General features: G+C 32.6%; 1 protein-coding gene across 3 annotated transcripts in view; it reads left to right on the top strand.

The window, feature by feature from the left end:
• The window catches only part of LOC140438377 (uncharacterized), a 66,208-nt gene extending 52,414 nt beyond the window's left edge, over positions 1-13,794 (top strand). For all 3 annotated transcript variants that reach the window (XM_072528055.1, XM_072528054.1, XM_072528056.1), the window contains 2 exons: positions 11,000-11,204; positions 13,645-13,794. In XM_072528055.1, coding sequence (XP_072384156.1) covers positions 11,000-11,204; positions 13,645-13,654 — 215 coding nt within the window. In that variant the 3' untranslated portion in view covers positions 13,655-13,794. The remainder of the gene's footprint in view (positions 1-10,999; positions 11,205-13,644) is intronic.
• The last annotated feature ends 8,122 nt before the right edge of the window (positions 13,795-21,916 follow it).

Genomic DNA, 21,916 nt, shown 5'->3' on the forward strand with positions numbered 1-21,916 from the left:
GTAAAAATTGTCAAGTTTATACTGCGAAACAGACAATTCTATATTAGTCTAAAGAAAACATAAGCCAAAAAAAAAATAAAAAATAATTGCCTGGTTTAGGGTAACATCATAGATTTGACCCTATATAATATGTACACACACGATTAACTAAGATACAAATATACAGAACACTGTCCAAATATCGACAAACCGGGCCATTACTGCCAAAGCGAAACCTTTGAGGAAGTGGGAAATAAATTAGAACAGTCTTTGATGCCATACTAAACTGCTACTAATACAACTCACTTAAACTGAATCCAGACGAAAGTAATCCCGCCATTTCCACACCTGATAAACAGGCAAATAAGAAATTTCAAGTCCGATTAGATAATGTCACTCTGGAACACATGAAGAAACCAATCTAACTAGGTATAACGCTAGACATATCGTTAACCTGCAGATATCTCTATAAAAAAACATGTTATAGAGTGGTACAATACCACAGAACGAACACTCAACAGATGGGGAGCAGACTGGCTGTCTGAATATCCATTGCTAGTGCGCTCTGCTACTGTACGGCAGAGTTCGCCTGCCAAACACGCACGCCAAAAAGTTGATCTCATTCTGAACGAAACATACAGACTAACATCAGGTTGTATGAAGCCAACTTTAATAGAAAAACTTTATAGAATCGCCAGTCTTGCAGAAAATTGATAAATGCCTCCCTATTTTCAAAGCCGAGTACATATTTTACAGATTAAAATTTCGTAACATATTTCTGTAATGGATTCAGAGGTACATGGTTCGGACATGTTAAAAGAATGCCAGAGTACAGATGGCCTAGAAGAGTACTGGAATGAATCCCTCCTGAAAGAAGAAAGAGAAGACGACCACGGAGAAGTTGGCGCAACGATATTGATGAAGCAATGGCGGCAAGAGACTTAGAAGAGGCAACTGCATATGACAGAGAAAAAGATGGAAATTGGGGGCGGAGAAGCGGCGACAGCCGTAATAAATCCGTTATTATATATATATATATATATATATATATATATATATATATATATATATATATATATATATATATATATATATATATATATATATATATATTATATATATATATATATAAGTAATAAGTGCAATAAAATCGAGGTAAAAGAAATGAATTAGACTTACTCACAATCAATTTAATTTTACTAAGTGTTTAAAACATCACTTTTCTTTCAACAAACAATAACGTATATACCTTACTCCTATATCATCTGTTAACATCGCTCCCCTCAAGAAACTTCCTCCTTAATTGTTACACATTGTTAACAGACAGTTACAACATTGACCGAAGATCACCCATTATCTGCAATACGGGATAGTTTGAACTATGTATCACCAATCACTATATAAAAACTCTTGTACCGGAATGTAAGTAGTATTTTGTTTATTTCTAATTTATTACAATTCAACAGACTTTTTCTCTTACCAATTTGTGGGTTGTTACTTTGTCTGCTAAAGTAATTTTATGCATATTAATAAACACAGACATGTAATATTGGCGTAATTACTATAACTTTTTTTAACTATATCTTTGTAAGACAGCACCCTAATATGGGGTTTTTTATAATTTCAGCATGTAATTTACTTTGTACCACTGACCTGATGATGCTTTGCAAATTTCAGAAAGCGAAACCGGTCGTCTTTGGTAGTAAAATTAAATTGATTGTGAGTAAGTAAACTCTCAATTTATTTCTTTTACCTCTTTTTTAAAATTGACTCACACAAGCGACACATTCATGATTTGCAATAAAATCTTTAAAAAGTGGTATACCTGAGGATCCCGATATTATTTCATGCTAATTGCAAAAGTTGATTGATAATCAAGGATTTAATATACTAATAGAACTATAAAATGTAATGTACTTAACAGGAACGATGCCACAAGAAATTTCAACATCGGCATTCCTTTTTATACCAAAATAAGCAAAATCAAAAGAATATAACGACCACCGAACATAATTCTCGTGTCACACATTTTTAAATACTCATTAAAATAATTAATTTCAGGCGTACCAAAAATTAGAGTTAGATATAAGTGACAAAGCAATTTGGCTTTTCTAAAAGTGTCGATACTAAAGAAAAATTATTTGCCCTATACACACTTATTCAGGGATGTTTGAACGTTAATCAGAACCTTTATATTTGCTTTATAGATTATAAGAATACTTTTGATCGACTCATGGAAATTCTTACAAAGAAAACTTTTGACCAGTGGTATATAACGTTTGTTTTAACTTTGTATTATAACCAGCAGGCCAAATCGGAGCAGAAACATCCCGCGAAATAGAAATACGAAGGGGATTGATACAAGGATGTAAATTGTCGCCTCTACTTTTTAATGCGACTTTGGAAGAAATTATGCTTTTGAAAATAAAACCGCCGAATATAGTTAGATATACGTATTGTCGGTTAATATTAATACAGAGAATGACAGACCATCGCCTGCTGAAATTGAAATTGATTGGAAACCATCTGAGCGAAAAAAAGCGAGCAATATCAAAAACAAACATGACTTAATGGAGTCCAAAAGTCAATATTAAAGAGAGATCAACAACCAAGAGATTCTAATTGGAAGCTAATTTTAGACTCCTTTTACTACTTTACTTTACTTTTACTTTATATTTCTTAATATTGTTCTGAAGCTATTTTCTTGTGGCATTTTAAATTAATTTATATTGAAATGGGAATAAGCCACAATTAAAGGTTAAAATACGTTTATTGACGTTTCAATTTCCACTTCGGAAATCATTCTCAAAATACAAACATTAGTAAATTAAACAAATTTTGTTTTTTGTTACTTAGTGAAAAATTCTTCTAATAATTTAATTTTATCTGACTCATCTATATTGACAATTCAGACATACCTTATACATTTTAAAATAGAAGACTTTAAAATGATATTGCCAATATTGTTGAGTTGCGTTCCTGGGACGACTTTACTTAAAAGATAGTTCATTCGATTACATGAAATCAACTTTAACTTGAGAATATCCGTCAGAAAAGATCATAACATTTAATTCGTCTTTAAAAAGACAAATACATGCCATGATGACAGTAAAATTCTCCTGTTAGTGATTCTATAGTAAATTATGAGGGAAAAACCAGGAAAAAAAACCTCATAATACTATCCTGACATGGTAAGTATTTGATCGTGCATTTAGTTTACCTTCAATAAACACCAAATTCCGATTTTATATGTTTGTTATTTAAAAAACATATATGATGTATTCTCTATATGTTACTGACTTACCAATACTAATATTTTCCTTTTAATAACTTCCTCTTTCAATATGGGTAACCAGATCCTACTACATTCTGCCGAGGAATTCGCGACACAATTGGTCTCATTTAGCAAAATTAGAGCCGCTTCTTTGATTTTTCTCTTTTTACTATCCGTTGGTTTTAGGACTATATTTGAATCATTCCATTGAACCCTATGTTCATTATACCATGCGTGTTTACAGATTTGAGATCTATCAAATTCTCTATTTTTAATATAGGATTGATGTTCACTTATTCTAACATTTAATGGTCTTGATGTTTCACCTAAATAAAACTGATCGCATTCACAAGGTATTTTATAAATGCAATTCTTTGTCCTTTCTTGTTCATTGTTGGGTTTGGTTTTGGACAAGATAGATCTCAACGTGTTTGTTGTTTTGAATGTTGTTGAAATGTTGAATTTATTTCCTATCCTTTTAAGCTTTTCCGATAATCCTTTTATGTATGGTATTGTTATTGTTCTCGTATTATTCCTTGCATGTGCTGTAGGATCTCGTTCTAAGTTGTTTTGTTCTATTCGATCGATTGTTGAAAATTCCTTATTTATAAACGATAAAGGATAATCATTTTTTAATAAAACAGATGTTAACAAATGTTTTTCCTCCAAGAACGAATTTTCGTTAGAACAAGTAATTTTGGCTCTATCGTATAAGGATTTAATAATTCCCTTTTTAATATTAATATTAATATTAGCCGATATATTTATGGAAGATTTTGAAACAAATATTATTTCTAAACAAAATTTAAAACCCTCAGTATGGTGGAGGTATGTAGATGATGTATTCTCAATATGGCCTCATGGATCAGAGTTGTTGGACACATTCCTAAATGATATAAACGATAAAGAAGAGACAATAACATTTACCATGGAAAAGGAATATCTTAACACATTACCTTTTCTGGATGTTTTAATCTCTAAGAACGATACTGGATACGAAACTCAGGTGTATAGAAAACCAACACACACCAACAGATATTTAAATTTCAAATCAAATCACAATATTAATATTAAAAAGGGAATTATTAAATCCTTATACGATAGAGCCAAAATTACTTGTTCTAACGAAAATTCGTTCTTGGAGGAAAAACATTTGTTAACATCTGTTTTATTAAAAAATGATTATCCTTTATCGTTTATAAATAAGGAATTTTCAACAATCGATCAAATAGAACAAAACAACTTAGAACGAGATCCTACAGCATATGCAAGGAATAATACGAGAATAATAACAATACCATACATAAAAGGATTATCGGAAAAGCTTAAAAGGATAGGAAATAAATTCAACATTTCAACAACATTCAAAACAACAAACACGTTGAGATCTATCTTGTCCAAAACCAAACCTAACAATGAACAAGAAAGGACAAAGAATTGCATTTATAAAATACCTTGTGAATGCGATCAGTTTTATTTAGGTGAAACATCAAGACCATTAAATGTTAGAATAAGTGAACATCAATCCTATATTAAAAATAGAGAATTTGATAGATCTCAAATCTGTAAACACGCATGGGATAATGAACATAGGGTTCAATGGAATGATTCAAATATAGTCCTAAAAGAAACGGATGGTAAAAAGAGAAAAATCAAAGAAGCGGCTCTAATTATGCTAAATGAGACCAATTGTGTCGCGAATTCCTCGGCAGAATGTAGTAGGATCTGGTTACCCATATTGAAAGAGGAAGTTATTAAAAGGAAAATACCAGTATTGGTAAGTCAGTAACATATAGAGAATACATCATTTATGTTTTTTAAATAACAAACATATAAAATCGGAATTTGGTGTTTATTGAAGGTAAACTAAATGCACGATCAAATACTTACCATGTCGGGATAGTATTATGAGGTTTTTTTTTCCTGGTTTTTCCCTCATAATTTACTATGGAATCACTAACAGGAGAATTTTACTGTCATCATGGCATGTATTTGTCTTTTTAAAGACGAATTACATGTTATGATCTTTTCTGACGGATATTCTCAAGTTAAAGTTGATTTCATGTAATCGAATGAACTATCTTATAAGTAAAGTCGTCCCAGGAACGCAACTCAACAATATTGGCAATATCATTTTAAAGTAGTCTACTTTAAAATGTATAAGGTATGTCTGAATCGTCAATATATATGAGTCAGATAAAATTAAATTATTAGAAGAATTTTTCACTACGTAACAAAAAACAAAATTTGTTTAATTTACTAATGTTTGTATTTTGAGAACGATTTCCGAAGTGGAAATTGAAATGTCAATAAACGTATTTTAACCTTTAATTGTGGCTTATTCCCATTTAAATATAAATTAATTTATATTTCTTGATAAAAAGTATGGTGTCACAAGAAAATATATCTATATAGATTTATATTTTTTAATATTGTATATAAAGCCTTATTATGCCACTAGACATTGACTACACGTCACCTCATAACGCATTATACATAGTAATAGTCTTTTTTATTCAAAATTTACTTATTGTTTTATTTGTTAATATTATTTACTTAACTACTTTTAATTAATTTTTAATATCAATACCATGTCGTGATATTAGCAACAGCACGTCATTTTAGTTGTTGACAGTGTTTAGTAGATTTTATTATTGTATTTTTTATTGCCTGTTATTGATTTTGTTAATATCTCGGAATATTTATTCATTGAATTAAGATTTAATTTAATAATTGGTAATTGCAGTTCCATTTAAATTATTTATATATATATATATATATATATATATATATATATATATATATATATATATATATATATATATATATATATATAATTATATATTTCGATAGCTTCACGGATGATTCTTGATTTTAAGGAGCGTGTGGGGCGATGGTTTTTGCTTTTTCGAAATCTATTTTGTGGCTTGTCTCAATATGATGTTGGGCTAGGGCTGAAGTAGTATCGGAATGTTTGACTGATATAGTATGTTCGTAAATACGGTTATGGATTCGTCGGTTTGTCTGTCCTATGTATGTACGTGGGCAACTGGAACAAGGTATCTCGTAGACACCATGGTCTTTATTGGGGATTTGGTCTTTTACGGATCTGACGAGATTGGACAACTTGGAGTGAGTAGTGAAGATGGTTTTGATATTTAGAGGGACAAGAATTCTACTGATCTTGTCAGTGACACCTTTAATGAAAGGTAGAAAGAATTTGGGTTGATCCGGCGGCAAGGTTTCTTTTTTGGATGGAATGGGGTTTAGAAGTTTTTGAATGCTTTATTGATTTGGGTTTTGTGGTAGCCATTTTGTAAGAGTGTTTGTCTTATTGAATTGATTTCGGATGACCTGTGATTGTTGTCGCTAAGTCTTATGGAACGAGAAATAAGAGTGTTGATGACTAAATTAGGTTGGGCGGGGTGATGATGTGACTGAGCATTGAGATAGCGGTTTGTATGAGTGGGTTTCCATTACACGGAATAGGAAAAACTGTGAGGTGGATTTTTCCGAATAAGAACATCAAGGAATGGCAAAGACCCTTCAGACTCAACTTCCATCGTGAATTGTATGCTGGGATGTATTCCATTCAGGTAGGAGAGGAAGAGATCTAATGTGTCTTTACCATAGGGCCAAATGACAAAGGTGTTATCAACGTACCTAACCAGCAGGTGGGTTTGATTTGGGGCACCTTTGATTTGGCGATAGAAATGATTTTGGAACGTAAAATATGTATTAGACATGCAGTGTTTTATAAGAGATAATGTGTCTTGGGGAATTTGCCAAATTCTCGAAACGTCGAGCTTTAAATTCTCAACGCGGTTCTTCCCGAGAACTCAGTAATTTTCATATATATATATATATATATATATATATATATATATATATATATATATATATATATATATATATATATATATATATAATATATATATATATATATATATATATATATAAAGTAAACTCTTAAATATTGGGGAAATCTGCAAGAAATACTCTAATGTGTATCAATTGTTTCGCCGAACGTTTTCGCCAAAGAGAATTAATTTGGCTTCTTCGGGGCTGAAAGAGAATAAATTATAATTAGCTACCATATATTATCTATTAAAACATTATTGATCTTACCGTAACTTAGAATTGTAGAGTTAGAATATTAAAAAACTTTGCTAGTAACATAGTGGTGTTTTTTGTTACTATGTGCAAAAAAAGTTTTTTATAAGGATTGAAATGTATGGTAGCTTCGAACTTGACACGTAAAGGCTTACCCAAGGTTAATCGAAAAACCCAATGCAACTACATTTAAAAGGAGGTAATTCTTTGAAATGTCGGCAATAACTAAATTTTTGATTTTTAGATAGTTAAAAGTGAGGTTCTGTTTAAGCCAGAACGCAAGCGCTGACAACTTCATTATTAGTTCGTATGAATCTTTATGTCGTTAAGGTTCATTGGTAAAAAACGAATGAATTTAAATCCCGGTAAAAGGAAATATTATTTTGATTTTCTTTATTTAATTATATTATATTGTTCATGTATTATTAAGTCTTATTGAGACGTATCTAAGAAAAGCAAGGGAATGTTATATATTTTTTGTTAATGAAAATTAATTATAAAGGTATGTTAGTTGTTAATGGATATATCAGTCAAGTTAGTAATCTGTGATATAGTATTGTTCTTGTTATCTGATTTAAGTAACAGGTGGTATATATTGCTTAGATTCTTGATGTCACTCTTAACATTAATGGAGAAATCGTTAAGAAAAATATAAGACATTTCAATGAACTCTCTTTTAGATTTATTGTTCTCACGGTGGAGAATTGTGGTGTTAGTATAGTCCATGAGATGACCAGTGGAATGGACATGTTTGGCTAATGCATAACGGTCAGGGTGAAGTCGAGAATCACTTTTGTGTAGTGTAATACGTGATTTCAATAATTGAGATGTTTGACCGATGTAGGAATTGTTGCAAGAGAGACATGGAATGTTGTAGACAATATTACTAAACCTATCTATGGGAGTCTTATCTTTTATCTTAGAATAAAGATTATTAATTGTTAGGGCTGATCTACAAGCTACATTAAGTTTAATGTTGTTATTATTATTGCCAAAGCTATTTTCAACACTTTTCAAGTGTTGTCGAATTTCTCTTTAACAACACTTACTTCTCATTTAATGATAAATTCTATCAACAAACTTTCGGTACCCCTATGGGAGCTAAGATTTCTCCTATCATTGCAACTTACGTTATGGATTATGTATTAGACTCAGTCATTCCTTTACTATCCTTTAATATTCCATTTAAAAAAAAAAAAATATGTTGATGATATCATTTTGGCTATACCCAATGACAAGGTAGATGAACTATTAGACACTTTTAATGGTTATGACCCCTACATCCAGTTCACTATAGAGAGGGAAGATGGTAATTGGTCCGTCCCCTTTCTCGACATAAGGATGATCAGGGAAACCAACAACATCAAAATAGATTGGTATCAAAAACCGACCCATTCTGGTAGATACCTTAACTACAACTCATACCATAATAATTCTACCAAAGTCAACTTAATCAAACAGATGAAAAATAGAGTAACAAAACTATCAGATCCTTCATTTCATACAAAAAACCTACAAATCCTACAGAAACTTTTTATTTCAAACGCTTATCCAACACCATTAGTTAATAAGATTTTGTTTAATACTATCCATGACGAAGATATTTCACCTTCCTTCGCGACTAACAATGCTGATCCTGATGTCTTAAGTGGGAACCCAGTCTCGGATACTCCTATAAACAAATATTTTTCATTACCATATTTCAGAGATATCACTCCGGGGTTAACAAGGATTCTGAAAAGTGTTGAAAATAGCTTTGGCAATAATAATAACAACATTAAACTTAATGTAGCTTGTAGATCAGCCCTAACAATTAATAATCTTTATTCTAAGATAAAAGATAAGACTCCCATAGATAGGCTTAGTAATATTGTCTACAACATTCCATGTCTCTCTTGCAACAATTCCTACATGGGTCAAACATCTCAATTATTGAAATCACGTATTACACTACACAAAAGTGATTCTCGACTTCACCCTGACCGTTGTGCATTAGCCAAACATGTCCATTCCACTGGTCATCTCATGGACTATACTAACACCGCAATTCTCCACCGTGAGAACAATAAATCTAAAAGAGAGTTCATTGAAATGTCTTATATTTTCCTTAACGATTTCTCCATTAATGTTAAGAGTGACATCAATAATCTAAGCGATATATACCACCTGTTACTTAAATCAGATACCAAGAACAATACTATATCACAGATTACTAACTTGACTGATATATCCATTAACAACTAACATACCTTTATAATTAATTTTCATTAACAAAAAATATATAACATTCCCTTGCTTTTCTTAGATACGTCTCAATAAGACTTAATAATACATGAACAATATAATATAATTAAATAAAGAAAATCAAAATAATATTTCCCTTTACTGGGATTTAAATTCATTCGTTTTTTACCAATGAACCTTAACGACATATAGATTCATACGAACTAATAATGAAGTTGTCAGCGCTTGCGTTCTGGCTTAAACAGAACCTCACTTTTAACTATCTAAAAATCAAAAATTTAGTTATTGCCGACATTTCAAAGAATTACCTCCTTTTAAATGTAGTTGCATTGGGTTTTTCGATTAACCTTGGGTAAGCCTTTACGTGTCAAGTTCGAAGCTACCATACATTTCAATCCTTATAAAAAACTTTTTTTGCACATAGTAACAAAAAACACCACTATGTTACTAGCAAAGTTTTTTAATATTCTAACTCTACAATTCTAAGTTACGGTAAGATCAATAATGTTTTAATAGATAATATATGGTAGCTAATTATAATTTATTCTCTTTCAGCCCTGAAGAAGCCAAATTAATTCTCTTTGGCGAAAACGTTCGGCGAAACAATTGATACACATTAGAGTATTTCTTGCAGATTTCCCCAATATTTAAGAGTTTACTATATATATATATATATATATATATATATATATATATATATATATATATATATATATATATATATATATATATATATATATATATATATATATAAGTAAACGTTAAATATATATATATATATATATATATATATATATATTTCGGTACAACAGAATCCATTTCTAATAATCTTTGAGAAATATTGTTCTGAAGCTATTTTCTTGTGGCATTTTAAAGTAATCACTATTTAAATGGGAATAAGCCACAATTAAAGGTTAAAGTACGTTTATTGACGTTTCAATTTCAACTTCGGAAATCGTTCTCAAAATACAAATACTAATGTTTGTCTTTTCCCATGAGGTCAGTCTGGCAAAAATTATAGATTCTAAGTAAATAAATGACATTTCCCAATGCAGGTTACCAAACATCAGCTAGGTATTCCGGTATTAAAGTTGCCACCTTGTATCCGGACCTACCTATTTTTTTTTTGTAGGGCTTGTCCCCCTTAGTTGCAGTTATTTAAAGGCGCCGGTAGTTCCAGTGGTCACGAGGATTGTGCTTTCGAGCACATAAGTGAGATTTTGTCGGAGTATCTTTGGTAAATTGCGGGAGTTTTAAGAGTCAGAGAGTTAGAGTTTTAAGTGCGGTCAGAGTTTCGACTACCTCAGAGACCCAGAGTCCGACTATTTGATCACCATCATGTATTATTATGATGTTAATTATTGTAACTAAAAAAAAATATTGTTTTAGATACGTACATCATGAAAGTAAAGAAAACTAACGAAAATAAACATTCCTCTAAAAAGAATAAAGGAAAGGAAACGAGGATCGAAATTGTCGAAGTTGATGATGGTAAAATTCCTAAACCAGAACCGAATAAAGGAAACGATAAAATACCTGAAGCAAAAAACACCAAAGAGAATAGTAAACTTCCGGTTTATGACTTAGACCTCAGGTATGTAAAAATTCGCTTTTAATATTCTCCTTAAAATAGAAAAATAAGTAAGTGGTTAAATATTGTTTTCATGATTTTGTAAGCAAAATCTGTACGTGGTCTATATTATAGAGTTGATTGGGGTATTTGTTTAATCAGTTGGTCTAAAAATTTATATAAAGAAAGTTTGCTGTCCTTTATTTAGGTATTTTTTAAACCAAGATATGTTAGCCAACCTTAATATACTGGGGCGGTCTGATAATCACTTGGCTTACAAAAGAAAATTTTGAGAAAGAGAGATTTATTTCTCAATATAGTCTACTTTTGCCTCAATACATTTAACTCAGCTATGCTCCAACTTCTTTAACCCGTCTGAAAAATACGTTGTCTTGAGAAGTGATCTTCCATAGCGGCGATGATCTTTTCATTCGACTTGAATATCTGCTTGGTGAGTGCCTTTTCAAGTGTGGAAACAAAAAGAAGTCGCACGGGGCCAAATCTAAAAAATACTGTGGATCCGGCAAAAATTCATAGCCCAATTCGACCAATTTCGCTATGGCGATGACGAAGGAATGAGCCACTGCGTTATTATGGAGGAACAGCACTTTTTTCTTCGCAAAATGGGGTCGTTTTTCTGCAATTCGGCGTCGCATCGGCCCAATAATTTGGCGTAGTAGAGCCCTGTGACCTTTTTATCGTTTTCCAAGTAGTCGATGTAGATTACCCCTTGTGAATCCCAGAAAATACTTGCCATCACCTCAGTCTTCGCCTTCTTCGGAGCACGTTCGTCCACTGTTCATTATTTTCTGTTCCTTGGTCTCTGGTGTATACCAGTGAATCTATGTTTTATCGACGGTTACAAAACGAAGTAGAAACTCCTTCGGATTATACTTAAATAGCGTCAGACTCTGCTCTGAAGTGGTTTCACAATTGCGCTTGTTATCCGGAATGAGCAAACGTGGCACCCACCGCGACGACAGGTTTCTCAAGCCCAAAATTTCATGCATGATATGACTTGCGCGGTCTTTTGAGATGCCTACTGTCTTAGCTATCCCGCGCATCTTCAGTCGAAGGTCTGACAAAACGAGATCTTGGATTTTTGTCACGTTATCCTCCGTGGTAGCTATTTTCGAGGAGTGGCTCATTAAAAACCGACGTGAGACCACTTTGAAACTCGTTATACTACTTTTTGATGGTTGCCATCGGAGGAAAAGAGTCACCTTACACAGCCCGGCGAGCGCTGTTTGATTCCGCTGCGCTTTTTATTGTTTTACTCGATAGTACCGCTGTATACCCTGAACGAAACTGGGGATAACTATGGAGGAGGTTATTACTTTAGGTTTTGTAACACACACGTTAAAAACTAATATTGATGACCAAATAAATTTTTTGTTCAACGAGCTTCGCTACCAAGTATATATATATATATATATATATATATATATATATATATATATATATATATATATATATATATATATATATATATATATATATATATATATATTCACTACGAGACAAGATCCCAAATCGCTAGCTACGACAAAGAACAGGAGTGGCTGATGCAGTAGAGAGAGTAGCAACACTAAAATGAAACTGGGCAGGTCACGTGGCTCGAATGACAGACAATAGATGGACAAAGCGGATACTGGAATGGAGACCAAGAGATGATGCCTACCGAAGTAGAGGTCGTCCACCAACACGTTGGACTGACGATCTAAAACGTTGTCATAGGAATTGGATGCAAGAGGCACAAGATCGAAATAGATGGAAAATTATGAGGGAGATCTATGTCCAGCAGTGAATAAGCGAAGATTGAATGATGATATATATATATATATATATATATATATATATATATATATATATATATATATATATATATATATATATATATATATATATATATATATATATATATAGATATATATATATATAGATATATATATATATATATATATATATATATTATATATATATTATATATATAATATATATATATATATATATATATATTATATATATAATATATATATATATATATATATAATATATAATATATATATTATACATATATATTATATATATAATATATATATATATATATATATATATATTATATATATATATATATATATATATATTATATATAATATATATATATATATAATATATAATATATATATTATACATATATATTATATATATAATATATATATACATATATATATATATATATATATATATATATATATATATATATATATATATATATATATATATATATATAAAGACGTGGCAATTGAAGCCATGTGATTTGGTGCTTATTAAATACGGTTTTTTGATATATAGAGCATCATCAACAAATCTTGTAGATTATAGATAAATAGATCATAGTGAAAATTAAAAATTTGGTTTATAATTTTTTTGGAAGAATAATAAATAAAAATTTATTTTTTAGATCCCTTTAAGAATGGATAGCGAAGGAGAAAGAACAACAATCTAGTTTAGGTAGCCCGTTGAGCTATGGAACCAAGTATTGATTTGTTATTTTTTAATAATTTTCAACAGCTGAAAAAGGGTGGAGAAATAAATAAATAATTTATAAATATTTTTTCTTTATTAAGCAATTCATGTAATGTTGAATTTGGTTATCTAAATATCTAAATTTTAAAAATAGCTATCTATCCCACAATACCATTCCAAAAATGAATGAAAAAAAGTTAGAAATATCTTAGAAAAAAAAAATATCCACCAGAATTTTACAACCGCCTTATCAAAAAAATGTTAATACCCGCAATATCAAAAATCATTTCTTATTCCAATACCAATCCGGGACAATCCCAAACTATTCCTAGCAATAATAATAGTAATCTTACTAATGTAGGCGACTAATGTAGCAAAAATGTTGGCAAAATATGACATGGCGGCTGCTCTGAAAAGATCTACTGAACTGCAACTATAAAAGTCTCTAAGGTTTCTAAGCCAGGAAATGCCTATGGATCTTTTACCCTTAATTTTACCTTGTATTATGACCCTTAATATCTCATATTTCGCACCTCTGGTAATGTGGCCTAAATATTCCAACTTTCTTGTTTTGATGTGCTTTATGACCTCGCAATCCTTTTGTAGCCTTCTTAACACTTCTGCATGTGTAACTCGTTGGGTCTATGGAATTTTCAACATTTTTCTATAGCTCCACATCTCAAATGATTCCAACTTGTTTATAATATCCACTTTTAATGTCCAGCTTTTCATTCCATACAACAAATTTAAGAACACGTAGCATCTTAAGGCTCTTATCCTCAGCTCCACAGGAAGGTCTCGGTTAACAAAAATTGTTTTCATTTTTATAAATGCTTGTCTTGCAATTTCAATGCGTGTCCTTATTTTTCTTCCTTGGTCATTGTTTTCATTTACCCAGGTTCCCAGATATTTGTAGTTATTCACTCTTTCTACTTGTTTTCCCTGGATATCTAGCTTTCCTACTGTATGTTGCTTAGAAATAATCATGCACTTGGTTTTCTTAGCGCTCATTTGTAGTCCATATTTTATACTAACTTGATGTAATCTATTTACTAAGCGTTGCAGTGCTTTTAGACTATCGGCAAAAACAGCGGTGTCGTCTGCGAATCTTATGTTGTTCAAGATTTTTCCGTTGATTGGTATACCCTGTTGTTCCTCTGATAATGCTTCCTTAAAATTAGCTTTCCTGTACAGATTGAATAACAATGGGGACAGCACATAACCCTGTCTAACACCTCTTTCTTTTGATTTCTCTAGTTTATGTTTCGACATTTTCAATTCTAACCTTTGCTTTTTGATTCCAGTAGGTACAGATTAACAATAACCCATATATCTCGACTATCCACATTCTTTTCATTTAACAATTTTACGAGATTCCGATGTAGTACTATGTCAATAGTATTTTGATAATCTATAAAGCAGACATAGAAATACTGGTTCATATCTAGTCGCCTTTGCGCAAGAACGTTAAAAGCGGACAGAGCCTCTCTCGTTCCTAGTCCTCCTCTGAATCCAAACTGGGTGTCATCTATATCTTCTTCTATTTTTTTTGTATAGTATTCCATGTATTATTTAGAGAAAAGTGTGTGGCTCATTTAGGAAATTTTTCTGTACTGGGAGCATTTTGTCGCATGTACTGACTTTGGTAGTGTTACAAACGTGGACAGCAACCAATCGTCGAGTATAACTCCTATTGTATATAGTTTGTTGAACAGATCTAAAAGTATATGCAGTGTTTCTTCGTCAATGCATTTAATTAGCTCACTGGGTATTTGATCTGGGCCTACTGATTTTGCGGCCTTTACATTTCTAATTGCCTGTTCTAATTCGCACATTATTATTTTCCGTTTTGTCTGTTTCTGTGGTTCTTCTTGTATCATTCTATCATCGTCGAATAGTTTCATTATGTATTCTTGCCAAAATGTTAGTTTATCTTTAATGTCTGCAATGAGTTTACCATTACCATCTTTAAGTATCCCATAGTGTGCTCGCTTTTTGGTACTTGTTTTTTTTGTTTGTTTTATTTTTTTGTTTATTAAAGCTGTCGTATTTTCTGTCATACTCTTCTATTTCTATACATTTATCTGTTAACCACTTTTCCTTGGCCTTTTTCTGACTAAACGTAGTGTACACACCAACAACAAATTAAGCACTACAGCATTTTGATTTTGAACATGGACATATTTTGGAAAAGAATAGAACTACAACAAAGGATATATATACATGTTTGTTTGTGTATATATATATATATATATATATATATATATATATATACAAACAACACAGTTTATTAGGGTTGCAGTCAGAAAATTGGCCGAGATGTTAATGAAACACTCTTATGAGAGTGAGTAATGAAACACTCTTAAGAGAGTATATTTCGGCCCAATAGGCCTCATCAGAACGGCTTTCGCAAACGCTCTGAACGTGAAATAAATCTTTTTTGTCTTAGGAAGCAACTCTAACATGGCTTCGTATAGACGCAATGTAGTGACATCTGATAATAAAATCGTAAACTTATTTTCGAAACCAAATTCAAGAATTCCGCTTTAATCTGTGCCTTCTAAAAATTGCAAGTCAAAACAGACGTTGATAAAGGATGTTAAGAGAGACATGTGGAATCTAAAAATTGCATTCCACAACATATAGTATATCGAATTGGTTTCTAGTACTCGTACAGAGTATATCGAAATAAAAAGGAAAATACAGTTAAGATTTTATTTCACGTACAGGGAGCTTGCGCATCCGTTTATACGTATTTCGGCCCAATAGGCCTCATCAGAACGGCTTTCCCAAACAATTGCCTTGCAATTTTTCACGTTCAGAGCGTTTGCGAAAGCCGTTGTGATGAGGCCTATTGGGCCGAAATACGTATAAACGGATGCGCAAGCTCCCTGTACGTGAAATAAAATCTTAACTGACTTTTTCTTTTAATTTCGATATACTCTGTACGAGTACTAGAAACCAATTCGCTAAGAATTTTGCTTAGTTGAGGAGATATGTTGTGGAATGCAAATTTTAGATTCCCCATGTCTCTCTTAACATCTTTATCAACGTCTGTTTTGCCTTGCAATTTTTAGAAGGCACAGATTAAAGCGAAATTTTTGAATTTGGTTTCGAAAATCTTTTAATTAAATTTAAAATTTGTCAAAATGTTTGGAGATACAATATTAAAATATTTTCTATCTGGTAAACTAAAGAAGGATACCTGATTGCATTTATAACTTTTATTACATAATATATATTTAGTGCAGTGCAGTACCACGTGTTTTTTTGTTTATAGGGTATGTTCATCAATTTTTTGGTATTCCGTAATAATCTTTTTTTTGTGTACAGCTCAAAAATTTGTATGTTCAGTACCCTAGTGATCAAGGGAAATTGATATACTTTGGGTTTAACTAATTTGTAGGTATTTTTTTATTGGATAGTAAGTTATAATACCAATAATATCATGATAATTATGCTATAACTAAGTTATTGTCAAAGAATTTTTGCTATTTACATTTACTTTTGAACTTTACCTAGTTATAAAGGTATTTCAGTAATTATACTAGGTAAAAGTATAAGTTGTTAATTTGAAGCAATTATGTGTTTATTGTTTTCTCATAATCTTCCTCTCTATTAGTAAATAATAAAAAAGTACATCTTACAGGAATGCAGAGCGACAATATAAGGTAAGCGAGTTTACTTCTCTTAGTTTTTTACTATGTACCTAGGCATTTTGGTGTTTTAGCCTATTCGGAAAGAGTTTAGTTATGTTTTTGGAATAGTTCTTACACCAATCTTCTCATAGGTCCAGTGTCAAGTTTTTCTCGTCTCTCGATAAAGGAGTAGGTGGCGCCCTTTATTGTTCCCCTTTCTTTTAGAAGGCCTCATCCCCCACATTCTCTAGATTTGACTTCGTGTGACTACTTTTTGTTGCCAAATTTGAAAAATGTACTCGTCGGGCAGAAATTTAACTCATAACGGGATGTCATCGCCCGACGGAAGCCTACTTTGCAGACCTCGAGAAAACGTATTTTTCAGGCAGGTTAAAGAAGTTGGAGCATCGCTGGATCAAGTGTATCGAGCTAAAATTTTCGTTTTTCTTTTGTAGGCTAAGTACTTATTGGATCGCCCTAGTATACCCCATCCTAGATCTATAGAACCACGTCCCAAAGCTAAACCGTTGTGTCCTTCAAAACACCTGAGCGAGAGGTTTGACAGGTAAACATACTTGCAACTGGATTTCTTATTTCTCTTTCAATCCCCCACTTCTTATCTAGACAAGTATCGTACAAGTAAACATAAGCGCATAACTAGAAAAGCAGAAATAGTAATGTCCCCATTACTATTTAATGTATATAGTGAAGCCATTTTTGAAGAAGCATTACTATCTCAAAGTGAAGGAATAATAATTAACGGAAGATCTATTAACAACATAAGATATGCAGATGACACCGTGATTATGGCAAACTCTGCTGAACAACTCCAATTACTGCTAAACAAAACAAACAGTTTTTGTGAAAAATATGGACTAAAAATGAACATAAAAAAGACCAAATACATGATAATAACAAAGAAAACAAATATACCAACAAACATACATTTGGGAAATATACCGATAGAAGGGGTTGATAAATACAAACACCTAGGAACCTGGATTTCAGACAATAATAATCAAACAACCGAAATAAGAGCCAGGATAGAAATAGCAAGAAAAATGAAAACAATTATCTGCAACAAAGTCCTTAGATTAACACTGAGAGTAAGAGCAATGAGATGCTACGTGTTGTCGATACTGCAATATGAACTTGAAAGCTGGACATTAAAGCAAGAACACATAAATAAGTTACAGTCCTTTGAAATGTGGTGTTACAGGAGGTTGCTTAGAATAGCATGGACACAGAAGAAAACTTACATGGAAGTATTGAGAGAAATGGACAAAGAATGCGAAATAATAAACACAATAAAAATAAGAAAGTTACAATATCTGGGACACTTAATGAGGAGACAGCGATATGAACTGCTAAGGCTGATAATACAGGGAAAGATAAGAAGAGGAAGGAGTATAGGAAGAAGGAGAGTGTCATGGTTGAAGAATTTAAGGGACTGGTTTAAATGCAGTTCTATATAACTCTTCAGAGCAGCAGTAGATAGAGTAAAGATAGTGATGATGATATCCAACCTCCGATCGGGAGACGGTACTTAAAGAAGAAGAAAAGCATACTGACCGCCAAGAATCTAGAGAGCTTTTCTTAAAATTCAAATATCTAGCGAGAAAATTTAAATTGCAAACAGATCATCAAAAATAATAGTGAAAATACCATAACAAACCTAGAAGGTATCTTAGTGGTGTGCAAACAATATTGCAAAATACTGTGATCTAATAATGAGCCAGACAATAATACAGAGAAAAGAAGTTATGAAGAAAAACCACAAAAACTGAAATCAGAAATTGAGGCGACAATAAAAAAGCAGAAGGGAAAGATAGAACAGCTGAGATACTCAAAGAAATAAAAGAGGTAGAAATTGAAGTAATGCTTAGAATCTGCAATAAAATCTGGAATATCTGGCACAATTGGCAAGTGGCCAATTGAGTGGGGTAAATTCACTTTTATTCCCATATATAAAAAAATATCCACCGACAGATTTTAACAATTATGGTACAGTAGCATTAATATTTCATGCTAGCAAAGTACTTCTAACCATCATCAATGAAAGACTAATGCCCGTATTCATAGTCGGTACTCAAACTCGTACTTGAGCACGTGCTCCGCCAAGTCGAACTTACGTCAAAGTCATGCTCAAGTATTTGTTGTGTTCTATAAACGATACTTCCGGTATTTCTCGTACAAGATTAATCTCAAGCACATGAATTAGGGATTTTAAAGTAAATTTGATTGTTGACATCCAATAAAAAGAAGATTCTGTCAAGTATTATCATTGTCACTAAACTTTATTTAAATATTTTTATCGCCAAATTTAGCTTTATTGAAGAAGATGCTCCGAGGGGGAGGTTGTCAATCCTCTACCGGACGCGTCCCCAGGTGGCGGATAGGGGAATGCCTCCCAGATATGGGTGGTATCGGGGAAATGAAATACCCGACGCGGACCAAAACTGACAACAGTAGCGTCTGACCCAGAGTGGGCGGCTGCAAACAGCGTCTGACCCAGAGTGGGCGGCTGAACAATAGGTCCTCCAAAAGGGGGTTGTGGCGTTAGGCGTTAGCAACCTAGCACACTTAAAAAAATCCAAGGGCTAACGAACAATTGGCAGAAATGAAAAATTTTAAAATTAATCCCCGGGTGGCAATCCACACCTCCGAAGGAGGGAGCCCCATCGGATACGGGGGGGTACTTCTGCTTTGAGTTCAACAAACCCGGCTTCGAAACTCAACCGAAGACAAAGACAGAGAAAACTAAGAATCGGCACATGGAATGTGCAGGGCTGGAGAACAAAAGCCAGTGAAGTAACATCAGAATTCGAAAAGATGAATCTCGATATCCTCGTCACAACGGAAACAAAAAAGAAAGGAAACGGCACGGAAAGAATAGGGGAACTAATCCATTGTTGGAGCGGAGTAGAAAAGAAAGACCGCGCAAAAGCTGGAGTTGGAATTCTACTAAAGAAGAAATGGGAAAAATGTATAGACGATTGGGAACCCATAAACGAGAGAATTGCCAAACTGAAAATCAAGATGTATGGCAGAGAAATTATAATACTAGCAACATACGGTCCAACGGAAGACAGTCCAGCCAATGAGAAAGAACGATTTATCGAACAACTTCAAGAACAAATGGATAAGAGAAAACCTAAACAAGAAATAATAATAGTGGGGGATCTAAATGGAAGAGTCGGAAGAAAAGACAATGACAGAACAGTTGGTCCATTTGGAGAAGACACAATTAACGACAACGGAGAAAGATTGGTAGAACTATGTGAAGTAAATGATTTGAAAATTATGAACGGATTTTACAAACACAAAAATATACATAAGTACACATGGACTCAAGAGACAAGAAAACTAAGATCCATTATTGACTACATTATCATGAACCACAAAAGCTCCATCAAAGTGAAAGACATCAGAGTGAAAAGAGGGGCAGAGTGTGGAACAGATCACAAACTTGTGGTGGCATGGATGGAATTCCCCTATATCTGGACAAAACAAAAACATACATCGATTGTTACAACGGGAACGACAATAAACAAAAAGAGGCTCAAATTACATCTATTGCAGGAAGAATCAATAAAAGATTTATACAAAAGAAGACTAGGCCAAAAACTAGAAGAATTCAGATATGACACGTTAGATGAAATGCATGAACACATAAAAACCTGCCTGATTTCAGCGGCCTTAGAAGCTCTTGGAGAAGACGACCAAAGGAACGCCCATCAGAATATCAAATTAAGGGAAGACACATTGAAATGCATAAAAGAAAAGAAAAAACTACACATAAAATACCTAAACACCAAAAAACAGGAAGACTTAGACCTATATAGAGCGAAAAACAGAGAGGTAAAGAAAAGAGTAACAAATGAAAAGAACGAACGATGGGAACAAGCATGCACAGAGATAGAACGACATATCGGAGGAACGAGAAATTCAGAATCATGGCGAATATTAAAAGCACTTCAACGAAATAAGACAGAGAAAACCCAGATCGGCAAAATTAGTGAAAACGAGTGGCAAGAATACTACGTAGAACTACTTACAGAAAACCGTCCCCAATTTCAGGAAGAGAATATAGAACATGCAGGAAATGGGGCATACGACCAGATAGAAATAAGCCTGGCAGAAGTTAAGAGAGCAATCAAGACATTGAAGAACAAAAAAGCCAAAGGACCCGGAGGAATACCAAACGAACTAATTAAAAACGGAACGGAAAAGTTATTCCGCATGCTACATAGAATGTTCGAAAGAGGACTAAATGGAGAAGAAATACCTGCGGAATGAACACAAGCATACATCACATCCATACATAAGAAAGGAAACAGGAAAAAATGTGAAAACTATAGAGGAATTAGTATAATATCGTCGGTAGGTAGACTTTACGGGAAAATTATTAAAGAAAAAATAGAAACTGAAACAATAGGAAAAATTGGAGAAGACCAAGCAGGGTTCACAGTAGGAAAATCATGCCTAGATCATACGTACACATTAGAACAACTGATAGAGAAGAAAATGGCAAAAGGTAGACCGGTCCATCTGGCCTTTGTTGATCTA

This window comes from Diabrotica undecimpunctata, chromosome 4 (genome assembly GCF_040954645.1).
Source record: "Diabrotica undecimpunctata isolate CICGRU chromosome 4, icDiaUnde3, whole genome shotgun sequence".
In the NCBI taxonomy this organism is placed as follows: Eukaryota; Metazoa; Arthropoda; class Insecta; order Coleoptera; family Chrysomelidae; genus Diabrotica; species Diabrotica undecimpunctata.